The sequence below is a fragment of the Benincasa hispida genome, chromosome 9 (assembly GCF_027475165.1).
Source record: "Benincasa hispida cultivar pf3 chromosome 9, pf3_genome.v1.1, whole genome shotgun sequence".
Taxonomy (NCBI): Eukaryota; Viridiplantae; Streptophyta; class Magnoliopsida; order Cucurbitales; family Cucurbitaceae; genus Benincasa; species Benincasa hispida.
This window is the reverse complement of record NC_143486.1, coordinates 56665539-56686130: the sequence shown is the minus strand read 5'-3', so window position 1 is coordinate 56686130 and position 20592 is coordinate 56665539. Positions and strand designations below refer to the sequence as shown.

Here is a 20592-nt window from a genome sequence, read left to right as displayed (position 1 = left end):
AAATCCTTGTGAACATAAATGACAATTTGCAAATGTCAGCATAGATTTGTTTTTCAGCTCCCTGTAAGTTTCATTTCAGTACTACATCAATGGACAAAAAAGATGATGACAAACAAAAAGACAACAAACAGGAATCGGTAACAGAATCCAAAGGTTTCCCAGAAAATTTGATTCCAAGAAAGAACACGTAAAAAGGACAGACTCATTGAGCAACAAATCAGAGCCCGGCCAAGAACACGTTGAAATAAGAACTCTAAGACTATCAACCCCAGCTGGTTTATATTCAGTAATGATCATTCAATTTACACGTCCAACCTTTTCAAAGTTAGCAAGAAGAGATATCATTTGTATACTAATACATTGTTCGAGTTTCTAGTGTGATCCAATGCATTTCCATATCGAATATCGAAAAATGTATTTGAAATCATCACTCGGCCTTGGGAGAAATATGGTTACCACCGGTTGCGAGCTTGTACAGGTAAAATAAAGTCATGAGAGCACTGCAAAATAAAATAGTCATTAGAGAAATACAAAATAAAATAGGATAATGATTAGATCCAGTCTAAAATGCACCCAACCATGTGCATCCATCTTTTTTACACAAAAAATAAAGAACTTGATTGGGCTCCAACCGGGACTTTCAATTTGGTGTTTTCATGTCATACAAGAAAACCAGATAACTTCAGTATACTAGAAGCACTTAAAGTTTGGACACTCAGATATGGGTTATAAGTGTAGAGGTTCCAAATTGAGGGGGTGCTCCCGAGTTCGCATCTTTGGAAAAGGGCAAAGTTTTGTGGATGCATAGTTTTTTTGTGCCGGTGTTTGACTCCAGAGAAAAGATTCTTTAGAAGGGTGAAGATGTTGGACAACGAGTTTTGGGAGGTGGTGAGGTTTCTCGTAGGTTGTGTTTTGATACTCCCTTTATATACACACACACATATGTATGCTCTTGTATATTCTTTCATTTTACTCAATGAAAGCTAATCTTAAAAGATAATAATAATAACAACAATAATATAAGTTACAATAATGTGATAATAACATCAGCCATCAAATCCATTGTTTCGATACGCAACCAAAAACAAAAGGTACATAGTTCAGATAGCTGAGGTTACCAGCAAAGAATTATAGGATAAATAGTGGCATCACTATGTTTTTTCAATCAAGATATGAACAACAGCACAAGAAAATATTTGCTTTCATTTAAAAGAAATTCTTGAAGTGAATTTAGAAATAGATCAAGTTACCTGATTCCGGCTACAACTCCAGCTGGCATGATCTTAGAAGTCTGTAAATAGCGCTGTCCCATCACCCATGTGAGTGCACCGCTACATACTGTTGCAAATGCATATACATCTTTATCACTTCATTTAAATTAAATTCAATGCTAACTTGACATGGAAAAGTGATGGATCATTAGTTAGAAGAACTCTTGAAAAACGCAGAACATTTTGGCATCAGGAAAATACCGTTCTTGTTCAAGAAAACAAACTTCATTCAAAGAATGAAATGATTGAATACAAACAAAGCCAAAGGAAGTACTAAAAAAAGATCCTTCAGTTGGTATGTAAGAATATTATTATTATTATTTATTTTGTGTTTTTTTGGTTAAAAAACCAAGATTTCATTGATTAAAAAAAGGGCATACAAAAAACAATTCTGAATCTTAAAAGTAAACCAGGAAACAGAACTCAAAGGGAGACGTCAAACCAAACCACCTTCCACACCTCACCCGCTCTCTCAACCTCCTAAGAGTGTAAGAATATTATTGTCATAAAAGGTAAATTTTACTAAGTAGAGGCTCTGGAAATAAAAAGTTCCTATACAAAATAATTTGGATAATTTTTCTCATAAAAACGATCTAGTCCTGTTCGCAAGGAGAATTTAGCCTTCTTTTGCCTTCTTTTTTTGGGACACAATATACAGCAGTAAAGACAGAAAGCTGTTAAGCATCAGTACGAGAAATCATATGAAGCCAAAGATACTTAAGAGGTGGAGCCAAAGACTACTACCAAGGGGGAGAAAACCCATACTAGTGTTATAACCTCATCATAAGACCTTCCTTTCCAAGGGAAAACTCCACCACTATATGATGAAGAGGGAAGGACACATTTCTTTTCCTTAAATTCCCATGCCCAAAACCCCAAAGTCCTAAAGAACCTACAGCCATGTCAGGATCTTCCGGGGAAAAATACCTTGGCAGTTCCACAGGAAATTCTAATACAAAAAAGAAAAAGCTCCAAGGATGCATAAAAAGGATCGTAAAATATTTGGTCGAGTCTCCACTCGGACGACTTGCTTGAATCTCTCTTAAAGTAGCCTTCTTTCCATGTCCTAAAAATTCCAGTTGGAGTTCGAGGTGTAGAAGCACTAAGCATGACTGTTGTAGAAAAGGAAGAAATGCAGTGAAAAGGAGTGAAAAGGAGTTTTAGTAAAAAAAAACATTTCATTGATGCAGGAAATCGGGGGAGAACCCAAACACTTAAAAGGTGATTACAATAGAGAGCCAATTATTGACTAAAAACGAAAAACTGTAATGATCGAAAGAGTGCTTTGTTTTGCACCAAGAAAACCCACTTCATAAATCTATTAAAAGAAGATAAAAAGAGTTGGAAGCCAGGATATCAAAAATAGAATTAGGACATGTGATAGACCATCCAAAAGTCCCCAAAACAAAATGCCAAAAAGTATCAGCATAAGGGCAATGCAGGAACAAGTGAGTTGGAAGCCAGGATATCAAAAATAGAATTAGGACATGTGATAGACCATCCAAAAGTCCCCAAAACAAAATGCCAAAAAGTATCAGCATAAGGGCAATGCAGGAACAAGTGAGTTGGGACAGCATGATGGGGACACATGAGACACCAAAAAGAAGAAATAGACATATTAGGCGTACGGTGCTGTAAACAATCAATTGCATTGATGGCACCCAGACTAAGCTCTCAAAGAAAGTTCTTAATCTTTTTAGCATAATGGTCTTTCCAAATAACTGAGTAAAGATCTGTCAACAGAGGATCCACTATGCCAACCAAATCAGCCATAAGGGATTTAACTGAAAAATCCAATGAGGGGTCGATGGGCCATATCCATGAATCATAAGAAGTGCACAATCTAACAGAATCTCGAACTCAGTAAGATTGCACCGTAATTGTAAATCCCAAGCATTGGTGGATGGAATCCACACATTAGTCATAGTAACCTCTTGGTGAAGAGCAAGAGGGTATCAAACAAGAGGTTAATGTGGCTAATGACAATGTTAGAAAACCACCTGACAATAATTAAGAACTGAAATATATTGAAATAACATTAATAGGCAGCGGCGCACTACCTTACCTATACAAGGAAATAATATTAAAGAGGTTGCTGAAAATATGGATCTCATTGAATCTCAGATAAAAGAAAAACGCAAGTCAATAATTCTTGAAACAAGTCAATCGGTCCCCCTCTCTCTCTCCCTATACTTGCAAACCTTGACTGAATCTTCTTCAGTTATGGAAAAAATAAATTCCCCTCCATCTCTCACAAATCAAACGGTAACTCCTCTCCCCCACATACTTACCAATTTTGACCGAATCTCATTCAGTTATGGAAAAGGTAAATCTCCTTCCTTCTCACACCACATTTGACCAAGCTATGGACCCACATTCTGCTCCTTTATCTCTTTCCGAATCAACCAAAAACCCAAGTCAAAATTCTTTGCCCGAGTCAACCACATCATTTAGTTTCCAAAACCAACTTAATAGCCCATCCAATTCGTCATCTCCCTCCTTCACACAACCCTCTCTCTCCACAGTTACTTTTAGTGCGGGTCCCACCACTTCACAAGCTGGAACTTTGCATTCTACCTCAACCAACAAACCAAACCTACCTTTTATTGGTTCTGATACAGAAGCTTACCTCTCCAGCCCTTCCAAAGAAACTGATTCTGTTGCTCAACCCCTTGACATGACCATTTTTGGTGATTAGCCGATACTACCCACACGCCAATACATACTCTTCCCCCTCTTCCACCAGACCTTAATCACAAACAAAACCTCTCCCTTTCTCCCTCTGTCAATCACGAGCCCATTCCCTCTTTCCCTGCCCTTCACCAACAATCTACCAATCACCAACCATCACCCTCTCTTTCCTCTTTACCCATTAGTCTTCAAGATTTGGCTTCCCTTTTGTCCTTACATGGCTTATGCGTGGCTATTCCTTCGATCCCTCCCTCCAAAACCAAGAAAATTAACAATACCAATAATAAGAAACCCAAACTTCACATAGAATTGCAAGGCTTTTTTTTCTACAGTCCACTATAACAAAATTGACACTTTGGCTATTAGGGAGGGCTCACCTGAGCATCAATGAAATTCCTCACGTGAAATGTACAGGGTCTTAATTCACGGAAGAAACGTGCTTTGGTGAAGAAGTTAATCCAACAACACAACCCCAGTATTGTGCCACTACAAGAAACAAAGCTGTCATATGTTGATTCCTCTTTAATCAAATCTATTTGGAGTTCTTCATTCATTGGGTGGACCGCTCTGGATGCTATTGATTCGTCAGGGGGTATTCTTATACTTTGGAGTGAGCCCAACTTTACTATCCTTGAGGTTGTTGAGAGCCATTTTTCTACTTTGATTCATGTATCTTTATTTGATGGTTTTAAAGCCAGTTCATGGCCCTTCTGATAATATTTTTATATCTGACTTTTGGCAAGAGCTTGATGATTTAGCTGGTTTGGGAGGTGAAAATTGGGTCATTGGTGGTGATTTCAATGTCCCTAGATGGTCTTGGAAAAAGTCACATGATAGAACAATTTCCTCTAGTATGCGTGCCTTCAATCAATGGATTATGGATTATCATTTACGGGATATTCCATTATCGAATGGTTGTTTTACTTGGTCGAGTTTCGGTCCTACTCAATATCTATCTCTACTTGATCGGTTTTTGCTTACAGAAAATTGTCTTTGTAAGTTTGGGCCTGTTACTCTTGAACGACTGGATCGCATTATATCAGATCATTTTCCTTTGGCTTTATCTTCCGAAAGTATTGATTGGAGTTCATGCCCTTTCAGATTTGAAAATTCCTGGTGCCTTCTTTCCGTCCCTTGGTGGAGAACGGGTGGAATTGTCACCCGCTCCTGATTGGCCTGGATATGGTTTTATGATGAAGCTTCAGGGTTTGAAAGCTATTGTCCGGGATTGGAATACCAATTGGAGCAATGAGGTTACTAATCTTCATTCTCGTCTCACGGTTAACCAATTTAAATGCTCTGGAAGACAATGAGACCCTTAATGGGGAACAGCTTAATAGATGTTGTATTCTTCGTGAACATATTGAAACTCTGACTATTCAAGATCATATCCATTGGCAGCAGCGTTGTAAGCTGAAATGGCTTCTCGAGGGTGATGAAAAACACACGGTTTTTCCATAAAATTATTGCTGCCCGACACCGTAAGTCCTCTATTACGAAAATTCTCTCAAGAGATGGCACGAGTCTTTTGACTTCACAGGATATTGAAGCTGAATTCTTGTCTTTTTATTCATCTCTTTTCAAAAAAGACATGGGTCAGTGGTTCCTTCCACTAAATCTTCAATGGAATCCTCTTTCATTTACTCAAGCCATCGATCTCGAGCGTCCTTTTACTGATGATAAGGTATTTGTTGCCGTCTCCTCTCTTGGTGTTAGTAAATCTCTTGGTCCAGATGGTTTTACGGCTGAATTTTTAAAATTTTTTTGGGCTACTCTTAGATCTGATATGATGTTAGTCATTAACGATTTTTACAACTCTGGGATTATTAATGTGAAAATGAATGAGACTTATATTTGCCTAATTCCCAAGAAAGTTGACTCGGGATCTATTTCTAATTATAGATCTATTAGTCTCATTCCCCGTGCTTATAAAATTATTGCCCGTGTTTTATCAAATCGCTTGAAAAAGCTTCTTCCTTTTACCATTTCGCCCAATCAGCTTGCTTTTGTGGCTAACAGACTTGATGCTTCCTTGGTGGCGAATGAGCTCATTGATGATTGAACTTCTCTGAATAAACCAGGGGTTGTCTTAAAATTGGATCTCGAGAAAACCTTTGACACGATTGATTAGGACTTCCTTGATTACTTCAGGTAAAAAGTTTTGGTTGTCATTGGCACAATTGGATCAGAGGATGCATTACTAGTGCAAACTACATGATCATCATTAATGGCCGCCCTGTGGCAAGATTATTCCCTCACGAGGCATAAAACAAGGAGATCCTCTCTCTCCTCTCTTATTTATCTTAGTAACTGATTGTTTGAGTCGTCTTATTGACCATAGCTCAGCATTGGGTCATATTAGTGCTCATCCTATTGATCATTCAGATTTTACGCTGACTCATTTAGAGTTTGCTAATGACACTTTGTTGTTCTCTACTGCTGAGCGAACTGCCATATAGAACTTGTTTGACATCGTCCATATTTTTTAGTGTGCTTCAAGCCTTAAAATCATTCATGCTAAGAGTGAGCTTCTTGGGATTCATGTCTCTGACTTCTGAATTTGATTGGTTGTTGCGTTCTTTTGGTTGCAAAAGGGATTTTTGGCCAGCTTCTTATTTAGGGCTTCCTTTGGGTGGTAGTTCTAAATCTGGTTTGTTTTGGCAGCCTGTGATTGAGAGGTTTCAGCATAAACTCCATAATTGGAAGTATTCATATATTTTGAAAGGGGGTCGTCACATGCTCATAAGCTACTCTTTCTAGCCTCCCTACATATTATTTGTCTTTGCTAAAGGCTCCTTCCTCTATTATTAACTGCCTGGATAGGTTGGTTCGGGATTTTTTTTGTGAGGCTCTCGTGGTGATGGTAGTGTTCATAATGTGAATTGGATGGTTTCTCAGCATCCATTATTGGGTGGTCTTGGCATTGGTAATTTTAAACATCGAAATTTGGCTCTTCTTGCAAAATGGACTTGGTGGCTTTTAACTGAATTTATGGAGGAAGCTTATTGTTGCTAAGTATTATTCTACTGATTGTGTTTGGCCCTCCTCTGTCACTGGTGCTTCTTCTAAATCACCATGGAGGTATATTTGTTGTCTATTGAGTTGATTGCTAATCAGGTTAGTCGCCATATTGGGGATGGTTCATCTACGTCCTTCTGGAATGACTCATGACTTAGTTGTGGAGTCCTTTCCACCACTTATCCGCAACTTTTTCGTCTTGTACAACATCCTGAGGTTACAGTTGCTAATGTTTGGAACTTGTCGAAAATAGTTACTTTGCCCTAGGGGTCTTTTTGTAATTTTCTTATGGGCATAGGGTTTCCATCTGTCTATTTATTTGAGCAAGTCTTCCTGTATTTTGTATCACTTCAATAATAAAAAATAAGTCTCTATCGTGGTTTTTTCTCCTTGGTTCTAGGGTTTTCCACGTAAACCATTTGTGTTCTTCTTCTCCTTCATCTTTTATTTTCATCATGGTATCAGAGCAATGCGAAGAAACCCTAGCCGCCATTGATGAGTCCCCTTCGACGACCAACTCTGAGATGGCTGCCACAATTAAGGAGGCTGACCAACAGTACCTGGAGGCTGCTTTACCGTGTCTTCTTCAACAATCAGTGTCGGATAGACAACCCCAGCTGTGGAGACAACCCAACCGATCGATTGTTAGACCGGATCGCGCTCAGCCGTGGATCGTGCCCAGCTCTTCGACGGCACCCAGATCGCACGTGGTAAGGATCGCGCCCAACTCTTCGACATCGCCCAGTCGTTCGATGCCTAGCTGTCAGCTCAACCGTGGATCGCGCCAACCCAAATGGCCTCGAACCCTCGGCTGCAGATGATGAGCCGCGTCGATCTCATCGGCTCGACCAGCCGCAGAGTTTCCGTTGAGCAGCAGCCACCGCCGGTTGGTCCAGCCATGTCTGATAGCAGCGGCGCAACTCACAGCTTCAATTCGATAGCTTTGAATGGAGATACAGGCAATGGGTGGTCTATGGGTGTTTTCCCTATTGAGATTCAAAGGCGATTTGCTTATCTTCAGCAACAGATTGTGGATCTTGGAACAGTTGTTGGCACAAACCCACAAAATGCTCAACCAGAGCCAACCAATCTTCAGTGGTATTCCGAAAATCAGGTAAATTCTTTTCATACTTTACCTACTGTAAATTTGTTGTCTGGATCAATGGGAAATTCTACAAGAATTATTATTGGAGAAAAGCTGAATGGCCAAAATTATTTCTCCTGGTCACAATCCATCAAAATGGCTCTGGAAGGAAGACAAAAATTTGGGTATCTAACTGGAGAGATACCAAAACCTAAACCTGGTAACCCCCAAGAACGCATTTTGAAAGCGGAAGACTCGTTGTTACGATCAATTCTGGTGAACAGCATAGAACCCCAAATAGGCAGACCATTACTTTATACGGCAACTGCCAAAGATATTTGGGATGCGGTGCAGCAGCTGTATTCGAAGAAGCAGAATGCATCCCGTCTATATACCTTACGCAAGCAAGTCCACGAATGCAAGCAAGGGACCATGGACGTGACATCATACTTCAACAAATTATCCCTATTATGGCAAGAGATGGACATGTGCCGTGAAATTATCTGGAAGTGTACACATGACGGGACTCAGTATTCAAAAATTGAGGAAGCTGATTGAGTGTATGATTTTCTAGCTGGGCTAAATTCAAAATTCGATGGTGTTCGTAGCAGGATATTAGGCCAACATCCTACGCCGTCTCTTATGGAGGTGTGTTCTGAAATACGCTTGGAAGAAGACAGATCTAGTGCGATGAATAATCCAATAGTTACATCTACTGATGTTGCCGCTTTTGCTACTAAATCCTCTGGACCTGACAGTGATAAGAAACCTCCACCTGTTTGTGAGCACTGCAAAAAGCCATGGCATACAAAAGACCAATGTTGGATGCTACATGGGAAACCTCCAAATAATAGACGACATCAGTCACAGGACAAGTCCAGCCCTAGACGAACTCTGGTGAGCGATTGGACGAGTGACAAAACTCAGGCTCAAACTCAAGTAGATGGTCAAAATAACTTAAGTGTTGTTGGGATCAATGCTATTGCACACTCAGGTACGACTCATTCCTTCGGTCTTATTAGCATTAATGGTAAAAAAAAAACCTTGGATTGTGGATTCAGGAGCCACAGATCACCCAACTGGTTCTTCTGATCACTTTATATCATACCACCCGAGCGCCGACAATGAAAGAATTAGAATTGCAGATGGGTCCTTTACCCCTATTGCAGGAAAAGGACATCTCTCTCCTTTCAAGGGTCTAGTATTGCATGATGTGTTTCATGTCCCTAAGATTTCATACAACTTATTATCTATCAGTAAAATTACAAGAGGCTTGAATTGTCAGACTGTTTTCTCACTTGACTCTGTTTTATTTCAGGATCTGAGCTCGAGGACGACGATTGGCAATGCCTGGCACGATAGGGGGGGCTCTATTTCCTGACTGATGATACTTCTTCTAGGGATTGTTATAGGACTAGTTTTATTTCTTTAAATTTTTCTACTGCTGAGACTGATTTTATGTTATGACATTACGGTCTTGGACATCCTAATTTTCAATACATGAAGTATCTATTTTCGCATTTATTTCATAATATTAATATATCGTCCTTACATTGCGATGTGTGTATCCAGGCCAAACAGAGTCGTGTCCCTTTTCATTCTCAGCCTTATAAACCATCTAGATCTTCTACTCTTATCCACAATGATGTCTGGGGTCCATCACCAACCACCACTTCTACAAGCACGCGTTGGTTTGTCACCTTTATTGACGACCATACAAGGCTTAACTGGGTTTTCCTTTTGGCCGATAAGTCTGAGGTGTCCTCTATATTCTAGCAATTCTATGCTACCGTGGAAACCCAGTTCAACACAAAAATTGCAATTTTGCAAAGTGACAATGTGCATGAGTTTGTTAACAACTCTTTCTGGGACTTCCTAGCTTCTAAAGGGATTATCCATCAAAGCTCGTGTGCCTACACTCCTCAAATAGAATGGAGTAGCCGAGAGGAAAAATAGGCATTTGGTAGAAGTCGCTCGTTCCCTTATGATATCTACCTCTCTTCCTTCCTATCTATGGGGGGATGCTATCCTCACTGCGGCCCACCTCATCAACCGCATGTCTTCCCATGTTTTAGACCTTCATACTCCCCTTGACTGTTTCAAAGAGTCGTATCCCAACACCTGACTAATCCCAGACGTACCACTCCGAGAGTTTGGTTGTGTTGTCTTTGTTAATACCCACAGTCCAAATCGTACGAAATTTACCCCTCGTGTCCAGAGATGTGTCTTTGTTGGGTATCCTTTCCATCAACGTGGGTATATATGTTATCATCCCTCGTCTCGAAAATACTTTGTTTCCGTGTATGTCACCTTTCTTGAGGATCAACCTTTCTTTCCCTTTAGTCCTCTTTAGGGGGAGAGTCCTAGTGAAGAGGCTAATTAGTCCATGTATTCCGTTCCCTTAGAATTGTCGGTTGAACCTGAACATGTTGATCCTCCAGGTATGTGCATTCCTGCTTGTGATATTGATGATTGTGTTGAGACTAATACTTGCAGAATGGATAAGGATACAAAAAGGGGTGACAGTGCTGAGAAAACAGAAGGAACTGAGGAGGATGAAGAGACTACTAGAAAGAACAATACTGAGGAAATAGCCCCAGAAAATGAAAACAGTGCAAGGGAAGGTGATTGCGTGGAAGGTCCTTCTAAAGAAAGGTTCATGGAACGGACGACTGATTGCAGTAGGGAACTTGGAAAGGAGGAAAGCCGTGATGCGTCTCTCAATCTTCCCATTGCTCTGAGAAAAGGGACTAGATCATGTACGAAGTTTCCTATGCATACTTATATGATGTACAGTAACTTATCTCCCGAGTTCAAGGCTCTCACTACCAGCCTAGATATAGTGGTGGTTCCAAAGAAGTATACATGTTACCATGGAAACTCCTGAGTGGAAGGCTGCCATTATGGAAGAAATGAGAGCTCTGGAGAAAAATGGGATATGAGAACAGGTTGTTCTTCTTGAGCGGCACAAGACGGTTGGATGTAAATGGGTTTTTACTGTTAGTACAAGTCTGATGGCATGATTGACAGATACAAGGCTAGACTTGTTGCCAAAGGCTTTACTCAAACCTTTGGTATAGATTACTCTGAGACATTCTCCCCTGTAGTCAAACTCAATACGATCGAGGTGTTATTATCAGTTGCTGGTAATAAAGATTGGCCTCTTTATCAATTAGATGTAAAGAATGTGTTTCTTAATGGAGAACTTGAAGAAGAAGTCTATATGAGCCCTCCACCCGGCTTCAAGAACCAATTTAAGCACTAGGTTTGTAGATTAAAGAAGTCGTTGTATAGGTTGAAACAGTCTCCAAGAGCTTGGTTTGACAGATTCACTACATTTATTAAAGCACAAGGGTATAATCAAGGGCACTCAGACCACACGTTGTTCACAAAGAAGTCTGGTTCAGGAAAGATCGTAGTGCTTATTGTTTATGTCGATGACATTGTGTTGTCCGGTGATGACAATGTTGAAATTATGAGACTTAAAACAAAGATGACCAAAGAATTTGAAATTAAAGATCTGGGAAAATTGGGTACTTTCTTGGGATGGAGGTGGCTCGGTCGAAGGAGGGTATCTCAGTCTCTCAACGAAAGTACACTCTTGATTTTCTCAAGGAAACAGGAATAACTGGGTGTAAACCAGTGGACACCCTGCGGAGTATAATGCAAAACTGATTGATACTAACAATGGAGCTCCTGCAGTAAAGAGAGATATCAGTGATTAGTCGGGAAATTGATCTATTTATCTCACACTAGACCTGATTTATCATATGCAGTGAGTGTTGTCACTCAATTCATGCGGGCTCCCTACGAGGAACATATGACAACTGTTGAACACATTTTACGGTATCTGAAGACTACTCTTGGTAAGGGCCTACTGTTCAGGAAGTCAAATAAACGTTGCATTGAAGCATATACTGATTCAAACTAGGCTAGGTCTGTTGTTGATAAAAGGTCAACGTCTGGGTATTGCACTTTTGTCTGGGGCAATTTGGTCACTTGGAGAAGTAAAAAACAGGAGGTAGTTGCCAGAAGTAGTGCAGAAGCCGAGTACAGGGCCATGGGTTTAGGGATATGTGAAGAAATCTGGTTGAAGAAAGTGTCTACAGATCTTCACCAAGATAGTGAGCTTCCGATGAAATTGTTCTGTGAAACTAAAGCAGCAATAAGTATTGCAAACAATCCGGTCCAACATGATAGAACCAAACATGCCGAAATTTACAGACATTTTATCAAGGAGAGACTGGACAATGGAAGCATATGCATTCCCTACATTCCTTCTAATCAGTACGTTGCAAATGTCCTTACAAAGGGGTTGTTGAGACAGAGTTTTGATTATTGTATCAGCAAGTTGGGTCTTACTGATATCTACACCCCAACTTGGGGGGAAGTATCGAAAATAGTTATTTTGCCCTAAGGGACTTTTTGTAATTTTCTTATGGGCCTAGGGTTTCCATCTGTCTATTCATTTGAGCAAGTCTTCTTGTATTTTGTATCACTTCAATAATAAAAAATAAGTCTCTATCATGGTTTTTTCTCCCTGGTTCTAAGGTTTTCCACGTAAACCATTTGTATTCTTCTTCTCCTTCATTTTTTATTTTCATCAGAACTCATCTATGACTACATGGAATTTGGACTTATGTCATAATCTTACTGAGTTAGAGATTGCTGAGTGGGCCTTATTATACCTTCATCTAACACCTATCCGATTGCGTGCTACTCCTGATACTTGGTTGTGGCCTCTTGATCCATCTTTGGGCTTTATTGTTAAGTCTCCTATGGCTGATTTGGAGGGTGATATGGATTCAGACTTGATTGATCTTTATTCAGTGATTTAGAAGGATAGATATCCTAAGATTAAAATCTTTCTTTGGGAATTCAGCTAGGGTGCCATTAATACTGCTGATCGTTTGCAGCGTCCTATGCCTTATATGTCTCTTTCTCCATCTTAGTGTCATATGTGTCACAAGCATGCTGAAACATCAGTTCATCTACTGTTCTTTTGTTATCAGCATTTGGAACCTTCTCTTGCCTCTTTTTGGTTGGTATTTCACTTGTCCTCATGATATTTCTGATGATGCTTTGGCCTCGGTGTTAGTGGGACATCCTTTTGGTGGAACTAAGAAGGTCATTTGGTTGGCTTTTATCCATGCTGTCCTTTGGTGCTTATAGGTTAAAAGGAACAGACAACCTTTTCATGATACATGTTTTTCTTCTGCTCGATTTTTTGAGTTAGTTTTGTCTATTGCTTTTTCTTAGTGTAAATTAAAGCACCCTTTCAATCATTTCAGTTTATCTTTCTTAGTCAGTAATTGGCAATCTCTATTGTAGTTCTTCGGGGTCTTCCCCTTATTCATATCAATAACAGTTTCTTTTACCCAAAAAAAAAAATATATATGTAAATGATCAAAAACTTAAAAGATAAACCAAGTATAAGGCACTTGGAACCTCCCAGCAATCCCCTCCCTCTATTTATAACCAAATAGACTAACTCCCTGACTAATTATCCTTATGCCCTTGCTAATACCATAGTACTCCTACCCAAACCCCTATAGTTCCCTTCCAGAGGACCAATGAAAAATATGGACACACCAGCGCGAATGAGAGTATATTGGATCTCTTTTTGACATTTTCAAAAGTTTACAGCCATCAGACTCCTCCCGTTACATAGACTCTAGACATTACCCAGCAAAGAACCAAGAAAGCTAACTATACGGTAATGGAATTTGAGAAGAGAACAAGAAGTGATACTGGTCTAAAGCAGCAGGACAAGAAGAAGAAGAAATAACTCGTGTTCAGCAAGTTCTCATAAATTGTAGTTATAGATTCATAACAAGATTTCCTACTAATAGAATATAAGAAGGTAATGATTTGAACAATCCCAGTGATTTGCGGTTTTCTCCGCAATAGATTACATAGGGAAGAAAAAAAAAAAGAGAGAGAGACAGAGAGAGATACACACAATACCTCGAATGAGTTTGCTCACAAGCGTCTCAAATGTGAAGAAACAAGAACACTCAAAACAGCAAAAAGAAATTAGAAAATAATTGACACATTTGACTGGCAAGGATCCCATTGTTTAAGGTTCTATAACTGGAAAAAATATCAGGATCAATAGTTGCAGACAAGATCTTCAACCCCAGAAAAGCAAAAACAAGATCAAACAAGAAAAGATGAACATGGAAACAGAAGTTACAAAACAATAAAATACCTGTCTCAAGAATCAGAGCTAAATAGGAGTTCTTCTTCTTCTTGAAAGCTCCCAGGCTCAAGTATCCAGCCAGAATTAAAACCAATCCAGTACCCACACCTCCAGCTAGCGATGCTGTGCTCCCTTTCCTGAGGTAGCCAAAAAGGCCACCACCAACTAAAATCAATCCATAAGGGATTGTGAAGCAGAAATCATGCATTTTTCCAAATTGGGTTTTCTGAGAATATCAGATTTTGAGCAAATCCTTGTTTAATTTCACAGATCAAAGAGGAATGAGGGAGTTTTCCAATTCTTCTCAACTGCCTTATGAGCTGTATGGCGTGTGGGACGCCACTGGTCAAAATTGACTGTCCACACGCCCTCAAACGTATTTACCAAACTACCCCTACCTCGTCTTTCAAAATGACGTGGTTACCCTTGCTACGCTACGCCCCACGGAACGACGCTGTATAGAGTTTCTTCTTCACTACCTCTCTGCATTCTGCAAGACTGCAACTTCAGTATACCCTCGTCGAGAGAGAGCTGCCGATGATGGCGACTCATTTCCGAACCCGGATCAGATTTCCAGATCACTCGAATAAAAAACCCAGTGGGTATTTCTTCTTCATTTGCCGATTTATCTCCAAATCTCTGTCTGAAAGCAGTTACGATCCTCCATTTACTCCTGTTTCGAAGCTCCGAAAGGCAAAGAAGAAGACCCACGATGGAAATTCGAATTCAAACGAAAAGCCTACCCTCCCACTCCAGTCGGATCTTCCTTTCGACTTCTTCTACTCCTACTCTGAGACCAATCCCTCAGTTAACCCTATAGGCTATCGAGAATCGCCTAAATTCTCACCGTTTGGACCGGGCCGGCTCGACCGGAAATGGACTGGAACTTCGGCCCCTGCGGTGGTGGAAGTGAAAATAAATGAAGTGTTAGAGGAGAGGAAACGGATTCTTGGAGACCCATTATCGGAGGAGGAAGTTGCAGAGCTTGTGGAACAGTATCGGCATAACAATTGCTCTCGGCAAATCAATCTTGGTATATACGACATTAGTTTTTCAATCATTTTGATGGCTTGGGTTTTTGTCATGTTAATGGGAGGAAATTTGGTGGTAGCTGTATGGTTGAATACCTTTTCCTTACTTGTGATATTCTATATTGTTCTTCTTGTCTGTCATGATCATAAACTGTTCCTCAGAACTTTTTTGAGATTGAGAAAGAAGGAATAAAGGGTTTGAGTGGTTGGTTATGCATTTGGCTTATATAGGAAAGGGGGGAGTTACTCATAATATGTTGGATGACATACACAACCACTGGAGAAGGGCTGAAGCTGTGAGGATCAAATGCTTGGGAGTGCCAACTCTTGATATGGACAATATATGTTTCCACATTGAGGTTTGATTTGTTTGAACTACATCCATTCCTCACGTATCCAACATAATTTTGTCTTGTTCTTTATTTCAAGGTAGACTTTCACTAGGAAAATACCTGATGTGAGCTATAGTTTCTTTCTAGGACAAGTCTGGTGGGAAGATTATATATCGACATATCAACATTCTTCTTTTATACCGTGGTCGAAACTACGATCCTAAGAATCGACCAACTATCCCTCTTATGTTGTGGAAACCTTATGCGCCAATATATCCAAAGCTTGTGAAGAATGTGGCAGATGGTTTGTCGTTTGATGAAACAAAGGAAATGAGAAACAGAGGATTGAATTCCCCTCCTCTGATGAAACTTAGTGAGTAAACTCCAAACTTTTCTTTTTCTTTTATATTATAGCTCAAATTACGTATATAATCCTTATGATCGAACCTTTGTTTAAGATTTCATTATTGTCCTTTGTGATCCTTGTGTGCAAGCTCAGGTTGACTACAATCTTTATTTATTTACAAACTTTGTATGTGTTTAAGATATGAATAGTAGAATGGTGTTTGTAGTTCTATGAGGCTGAACATTACCTTTTAATTTATTTTCTGTAGCGAGGAATGGTGTATATGTTAACGTCGTGGACAGAGTGAGGGAGGCCTTCAAGTTCGAGGAGGTGGTTAGACTAGATTGTATCCATATCGGAAGCAGTGACTGCAAACAGATTGGTGTTAAATTAAGGGTAACTGTTAATGCTAAGTTTGTTTGTTTGTTTGTTTTAATCTAAAGATTAAAGCATAGAACTCCTGTCTAAGTTGATTGAAAACTTTCAATCCTAAATTTCTACCAACAATCCAGGATTTGGTACCTTGTGTGCCCATTTTATTCAAGGATGAGCAGATTATTCTGTGGAGAGGGAAGAAAGATCATGAAGAGGACATGAACTCATAGATGGTGAATGGTTTCTCTTCCAGCATAATCAAATTATACTGTATACCCATTTTGTTTAGGGTTGAGCAGATTATTCCATGGATTGTGAAGAGACGAACTTGAAAGGCAGAGATAATGTAGACTGTAATGGTGCTACATATCTTAAATGAGTTTTGGAAATTTGTTGATTTTCATTTCTCAAAACCCCTTGTGTTGTATTGTTGAAGTTGAGCATCTCGATTAAACTTGTAGTCGTAGCCCGTAGGGAAGTTTATATCTGATATTGGCTGTGAATGAGATAAATGTTTAATATCATACTGATGACTGACAAGATAGCTTGAGTAGTGGCCAATAATGATAATTGATACGCTATAATATATCAATATACATTATATATAGAATAATGAGTCCTAGTAAAACTTCAGGTGTAGATGTAGATAAATGAGAATGATGGAAAGCAACTGATGTAACTAAGATGAAATATATGCACACACCAACTATATTTACATTAGAAGGGTAAGGAATTTCGTTCGAAAGCGGAAAGGATAAACTAAGTTAAGTAGATCCAAAGGTTTCATCTAAACTTCTTCAGTTGATGATTCTTCTCAGTAACACAGCCAGAAGCAACCAATGAGGTTATCCATGCTTGATCAGACTTTACTGGTTCATCATCATCATTTCTATGCCAACTCCAAAACGCATGAGTTGAGTTCACTATCTTCAGTTCCCCGTGACCAAAACTAGCTTCCCGAAAAACTGACCATTCAGGCTGTGAGTTGTACCTATAAAATACAACAATCCTCTTAATTCATACTTATTTTATCTTTGAATGAAATATCTATTTCTCAATGTTATTGTGTTCAGTCCTGTGTCCAAACTTAATCAATGTCATTCATTTCTAAATTCAAAACCAAATCCAGCAAGAATCCAGTGCATGGGGCTTACGATATAAATTTGCATATTACTATTTAAATTTTATAAGTAATATGCATTTCAGAAATTTACCAATAAAGAACAAAATGAATTTTTATGCATGTTTTATGGACAAATAGAATTTCTAAGAGTTCTACGAGTAAAAAGAAATAAAATGTAAAGGTTGTAAGATTTAAACAACTGTCAAAAAATTATAAATTGCAGAATATTTGAACTAAAGATAATTGTAAGATTTCTTTTCCTTTTTTAGGAGAAAATTTATGACTGAGAGATGATAACGGGAAAGAGATATAGAAATAAAAAGATGAAAAACCAATTATAAGTTGAGGAAATAGAGTGATCCCATACTTGTGAGCTAAACCTTCTCGGTTTCCTCCATCTCCAATAGTTATATGCACAGCGCCGCAAGGATCGGATTTTCCAGCATTCACACGTTTCTGCCATAGAGTGAAAATGAATCAAAGGATACTCGAGGAGAATAAGGAAGTCAGCTATATAAAAAGGATCAAAATAATTTACCGAGCGTTCATAAGCATGGACATGACCAGCAATTACTAGGTCTGCACCAGCTGCATATAACAACGGCTCCATGGCAGTCATCATATCTGCACCTTCACCTTGATGAGCTTTATTACTATTGTACCATGGCACATGGAATACCACTACTAGCCAGGGTGTTCTTTCCCTGTCCACCTTTCCAAGATCAGCCTATTGAACAAGAAAATTTCTCAGGCCAGTAGTTATATCATTTCTCATACAAAAACAAATAACATAACAAAACAAAGCAAGCCATAACAAACAAACAAGGGATTCCTGGTAGTGGATTGAATCCAGAGGAGAATTGAATGGTCAAATCCAATGGCACTAGTTGGGTTGGACATTTTTAACTATTAGAAGATGCCTTCTACAAAGAAGTTAAAAGCTCACGAACCTTCAACCATGCATATTGATCTGAGGATTCATCATAATCCGTGTACGATCCAAGCATAATCACATGAGTTCCAGCAACTTCAAAAGAATAATAGAGATTTGAACTTGATCCACTCTCCTTAAATGGCATCTTCCATCTTGCATTATAGGAGTCAAATGGAGGCTTCAATATCAATAAGTTCTCCTTTTCATGGTTCCCTTGAGTTACCATCCAAGGCCTTGCACTTGCAAGCGGCTCCACAAGCTCACCGAATGTATCCCACAGGTGCTGCAAGTAATCGGCATAGGATAGGTCACCTGGAAGCAGATGTACATCATATTTGCACAGATCAATGTGATCTAATGTTGACTTAGTCCATCCAGTTTGACCTAGATCCCCTGCCACTGAAAAAGTAATTGGCAACTGGGAAGGAGGTGTCTTCAGTTGAAACTCAGAACCTTCCCCTCCACATCGGTAATAATAAACAGTGCCAGCCTTTAGAGGCCCAATTACTGTATGGTGTATCTTTCCTGACTTGTAAAAAATATAACTATAAGAGGTGCTCTCTCCTTGAGAAATAGAAGTATATTCTCCTGGTGATGTTCCATATTCAACATAAGAAGGAGCAGAATGATCGTTAGTAATCCATGTGACTCTCATATGCTTGTCTCCTGCTAGGGAGATATGCACCTGCAAGGAAGTAGTGAAATATTGAAACAAAAGGAACTCAAACAACTCTAAAAAAAGGGGGAAAGAAAGAAATGTGGTAAGTTGATAGGCTGTGTTACACTCAATCATTCATCCGTATTCTTAACACTCTCCATTTATGGGCTAACCTACAAGCGTAAGCTAATAAGTTTCGGCATAATCATCATTTGTTCATATTCTTAACCAATCTATGTCAATAATCAAAACTAAAAACGTTACCAAATTCAAAAGAAAAAGAAATGATGACTGTTCTTAACCTAGAAAGCCGACGAAAGTTTTTCACAAACAAACACACAGATGAACAATAATAAATACATAGATTTAACTGGTCCCAGAAAATTGACAAAAAGCAACTAGAATTACTGTACAAAGAGAATTCTATTTAGGAGCGATTTGCGTAGAAGAATCAAGCTACAGAAAAATCAAGCATGGCTATGAAATGGATCTTCAAAAACCCTATACAACAACGACACAATCTCGATAGCACAAAGAAAGCTCAAGAAAAATGAAAATGAAAACCTGGTGGGGTTGAGAAGATGATTTCGAATTCCATGGAAAATGCAGAGTTTCGCGTGGTTGAGGACGAACATAATCAGCTCTTGGAGTGGAGATGATTGACAGGAAGAAGAAGAGGAAGAGGAAGATCGTTAGAATAGCTTCCATTTTTCACGCGAATTCGTTTGTTTGCTATCTAGAATTTCTTGAGAACACAGAAGAATCAAGAATGATTGAAGATAAATCCAATCTCTTTTTTGAAAATTGTTTGTTTGTGTGAAAAGAAGAACAATTTGTCAAAAGATTGTCATTTAGCTTTTGTCTGCAAAAGTAAAAATTGTCATTTCTCATTCATACATTATAGTGGAGATATCCCATCCGTCACTCAAATTTTGGACCACTCAACTCAAAATGAGTTTGATTCAGTAGTATTGATATAAATTTTCAATTTAAGAAATTAAAAATTCAATTTCCTATCTCAACGGTTGTGATAAAAAAAGAAAAATTTGGTAATCTATTTTCTAAAATAGAAACATTAAGGCCAACAAAAGCTTAGTTCGATTGGCATAATGTTCATACTAAATATCGTGATTTGAGGTTCGATTCCTCCACCTTACACTTTAATTAAAATAGAGATAGAGGAAAAATAGAGAGAACGATGAGATGAAAAACTTTAAACCCAAAAGGGCAAGACCATATAGTCTAGCAAAATGGTTCGTTTGGATAGTTTACTGAAGTTGTTGAGAGTTGCATCAATCTTCATTATAAACTTTCAATTTCTATTGATTTGAATAATAAAAAAATAAAAAAAATAAAAAAAAGCCCATATGAAAATCATCATAAATTCACTACTTTCAGTAAAATCAAGTTTGGAACGAAATTAAATTAAATTAATATAAAAATTAATTCATTAAATAATTTTGTCAATGCTACCATTCCAACAAAAATTGAGCTCTAGTTTTGTTTTTATTTGAAATGTTATCTATT

The 20592-nt window shown here is 38.7% G+C and overlaps 3 protein-coding genes across 3 annotated transcripts; 1 reads left to right on the top strand and 2 right to left on the bottom strand.

The window, feature by feature from the left end:
* Positions 1 to 138: 138 nt before the first annotated feature.
* On the bottom strand, positions 139 to 14720 carry LOC150033953 (protein FATTY ACID EXPORT 5-like). The gene is made up of 3 exons (XM_090318018.1): positions 14276 to 14720; positions 1251 to 1338; positions 139 to 500 (listed from the first exon to the last, which is right to left on the bottom strand). Exons 1-3 carry the CDS (start codon positions 14472 to 14474, stop codon positions 428 to 430), a joined length of 360 nt encoding a protein of 119 aa, XP_090174144.1. The 5' UTR covers positions 14475 to 14720; the 3' UTR covers positions 139 to 427.
* An 83-nt stretch (positions 14721 to 14803) lies between these two features.
* Positions 14804 to 16874, top strand: LOC120087294 (RNA-binding CRS1 / YhbY (CRM) domain-containing protein). Its single transcript, XM_039044242.2, has 5 exons — positions 14804 to 15299; positions 15529 to 15656; positions 15777 to 16002; positions 16244 to 16371; positions 16488 to 16874. Exons 1-5 carry the CDS (start codon positions 14804 to 14806, stop codon positions 16578 to 16580), a joined length of 1071 nt encoding a protein of 356 aa, XP_038900170.2. The 3' UTR covers positions 16581 to 16874.
* Positions 16875 to 16901: 27 nt separating this feature from the next.
* Positions 16902 to 20031, bottom strand: LOC150033952 (purple acid phosphatase 18-like). The gene is made up of 5 exons (XM_090318017.1): positions 19630 to 20031; positions 18424 to 19092; positions 18012 to 18200; positions 17841 to 17929; positions 16902 to 17341 (listed from the first exon to the last, which is right to left on the bottom strand). The coding sequence occupies exons 1-5, from the start codon at positions 19771 to 19773 to the stop codon at positions 17134 to 17136; spliced, it is 1299 nt and encodes a 432-aa protein (XP_090174143.1). The 5' UTR covers positions 19774 to 20031; the 3' UTR covers positions 16902 to 17133.
* Between the last annotated feature and the right edge of the window lie 561 nt (positions 20032 to 20592).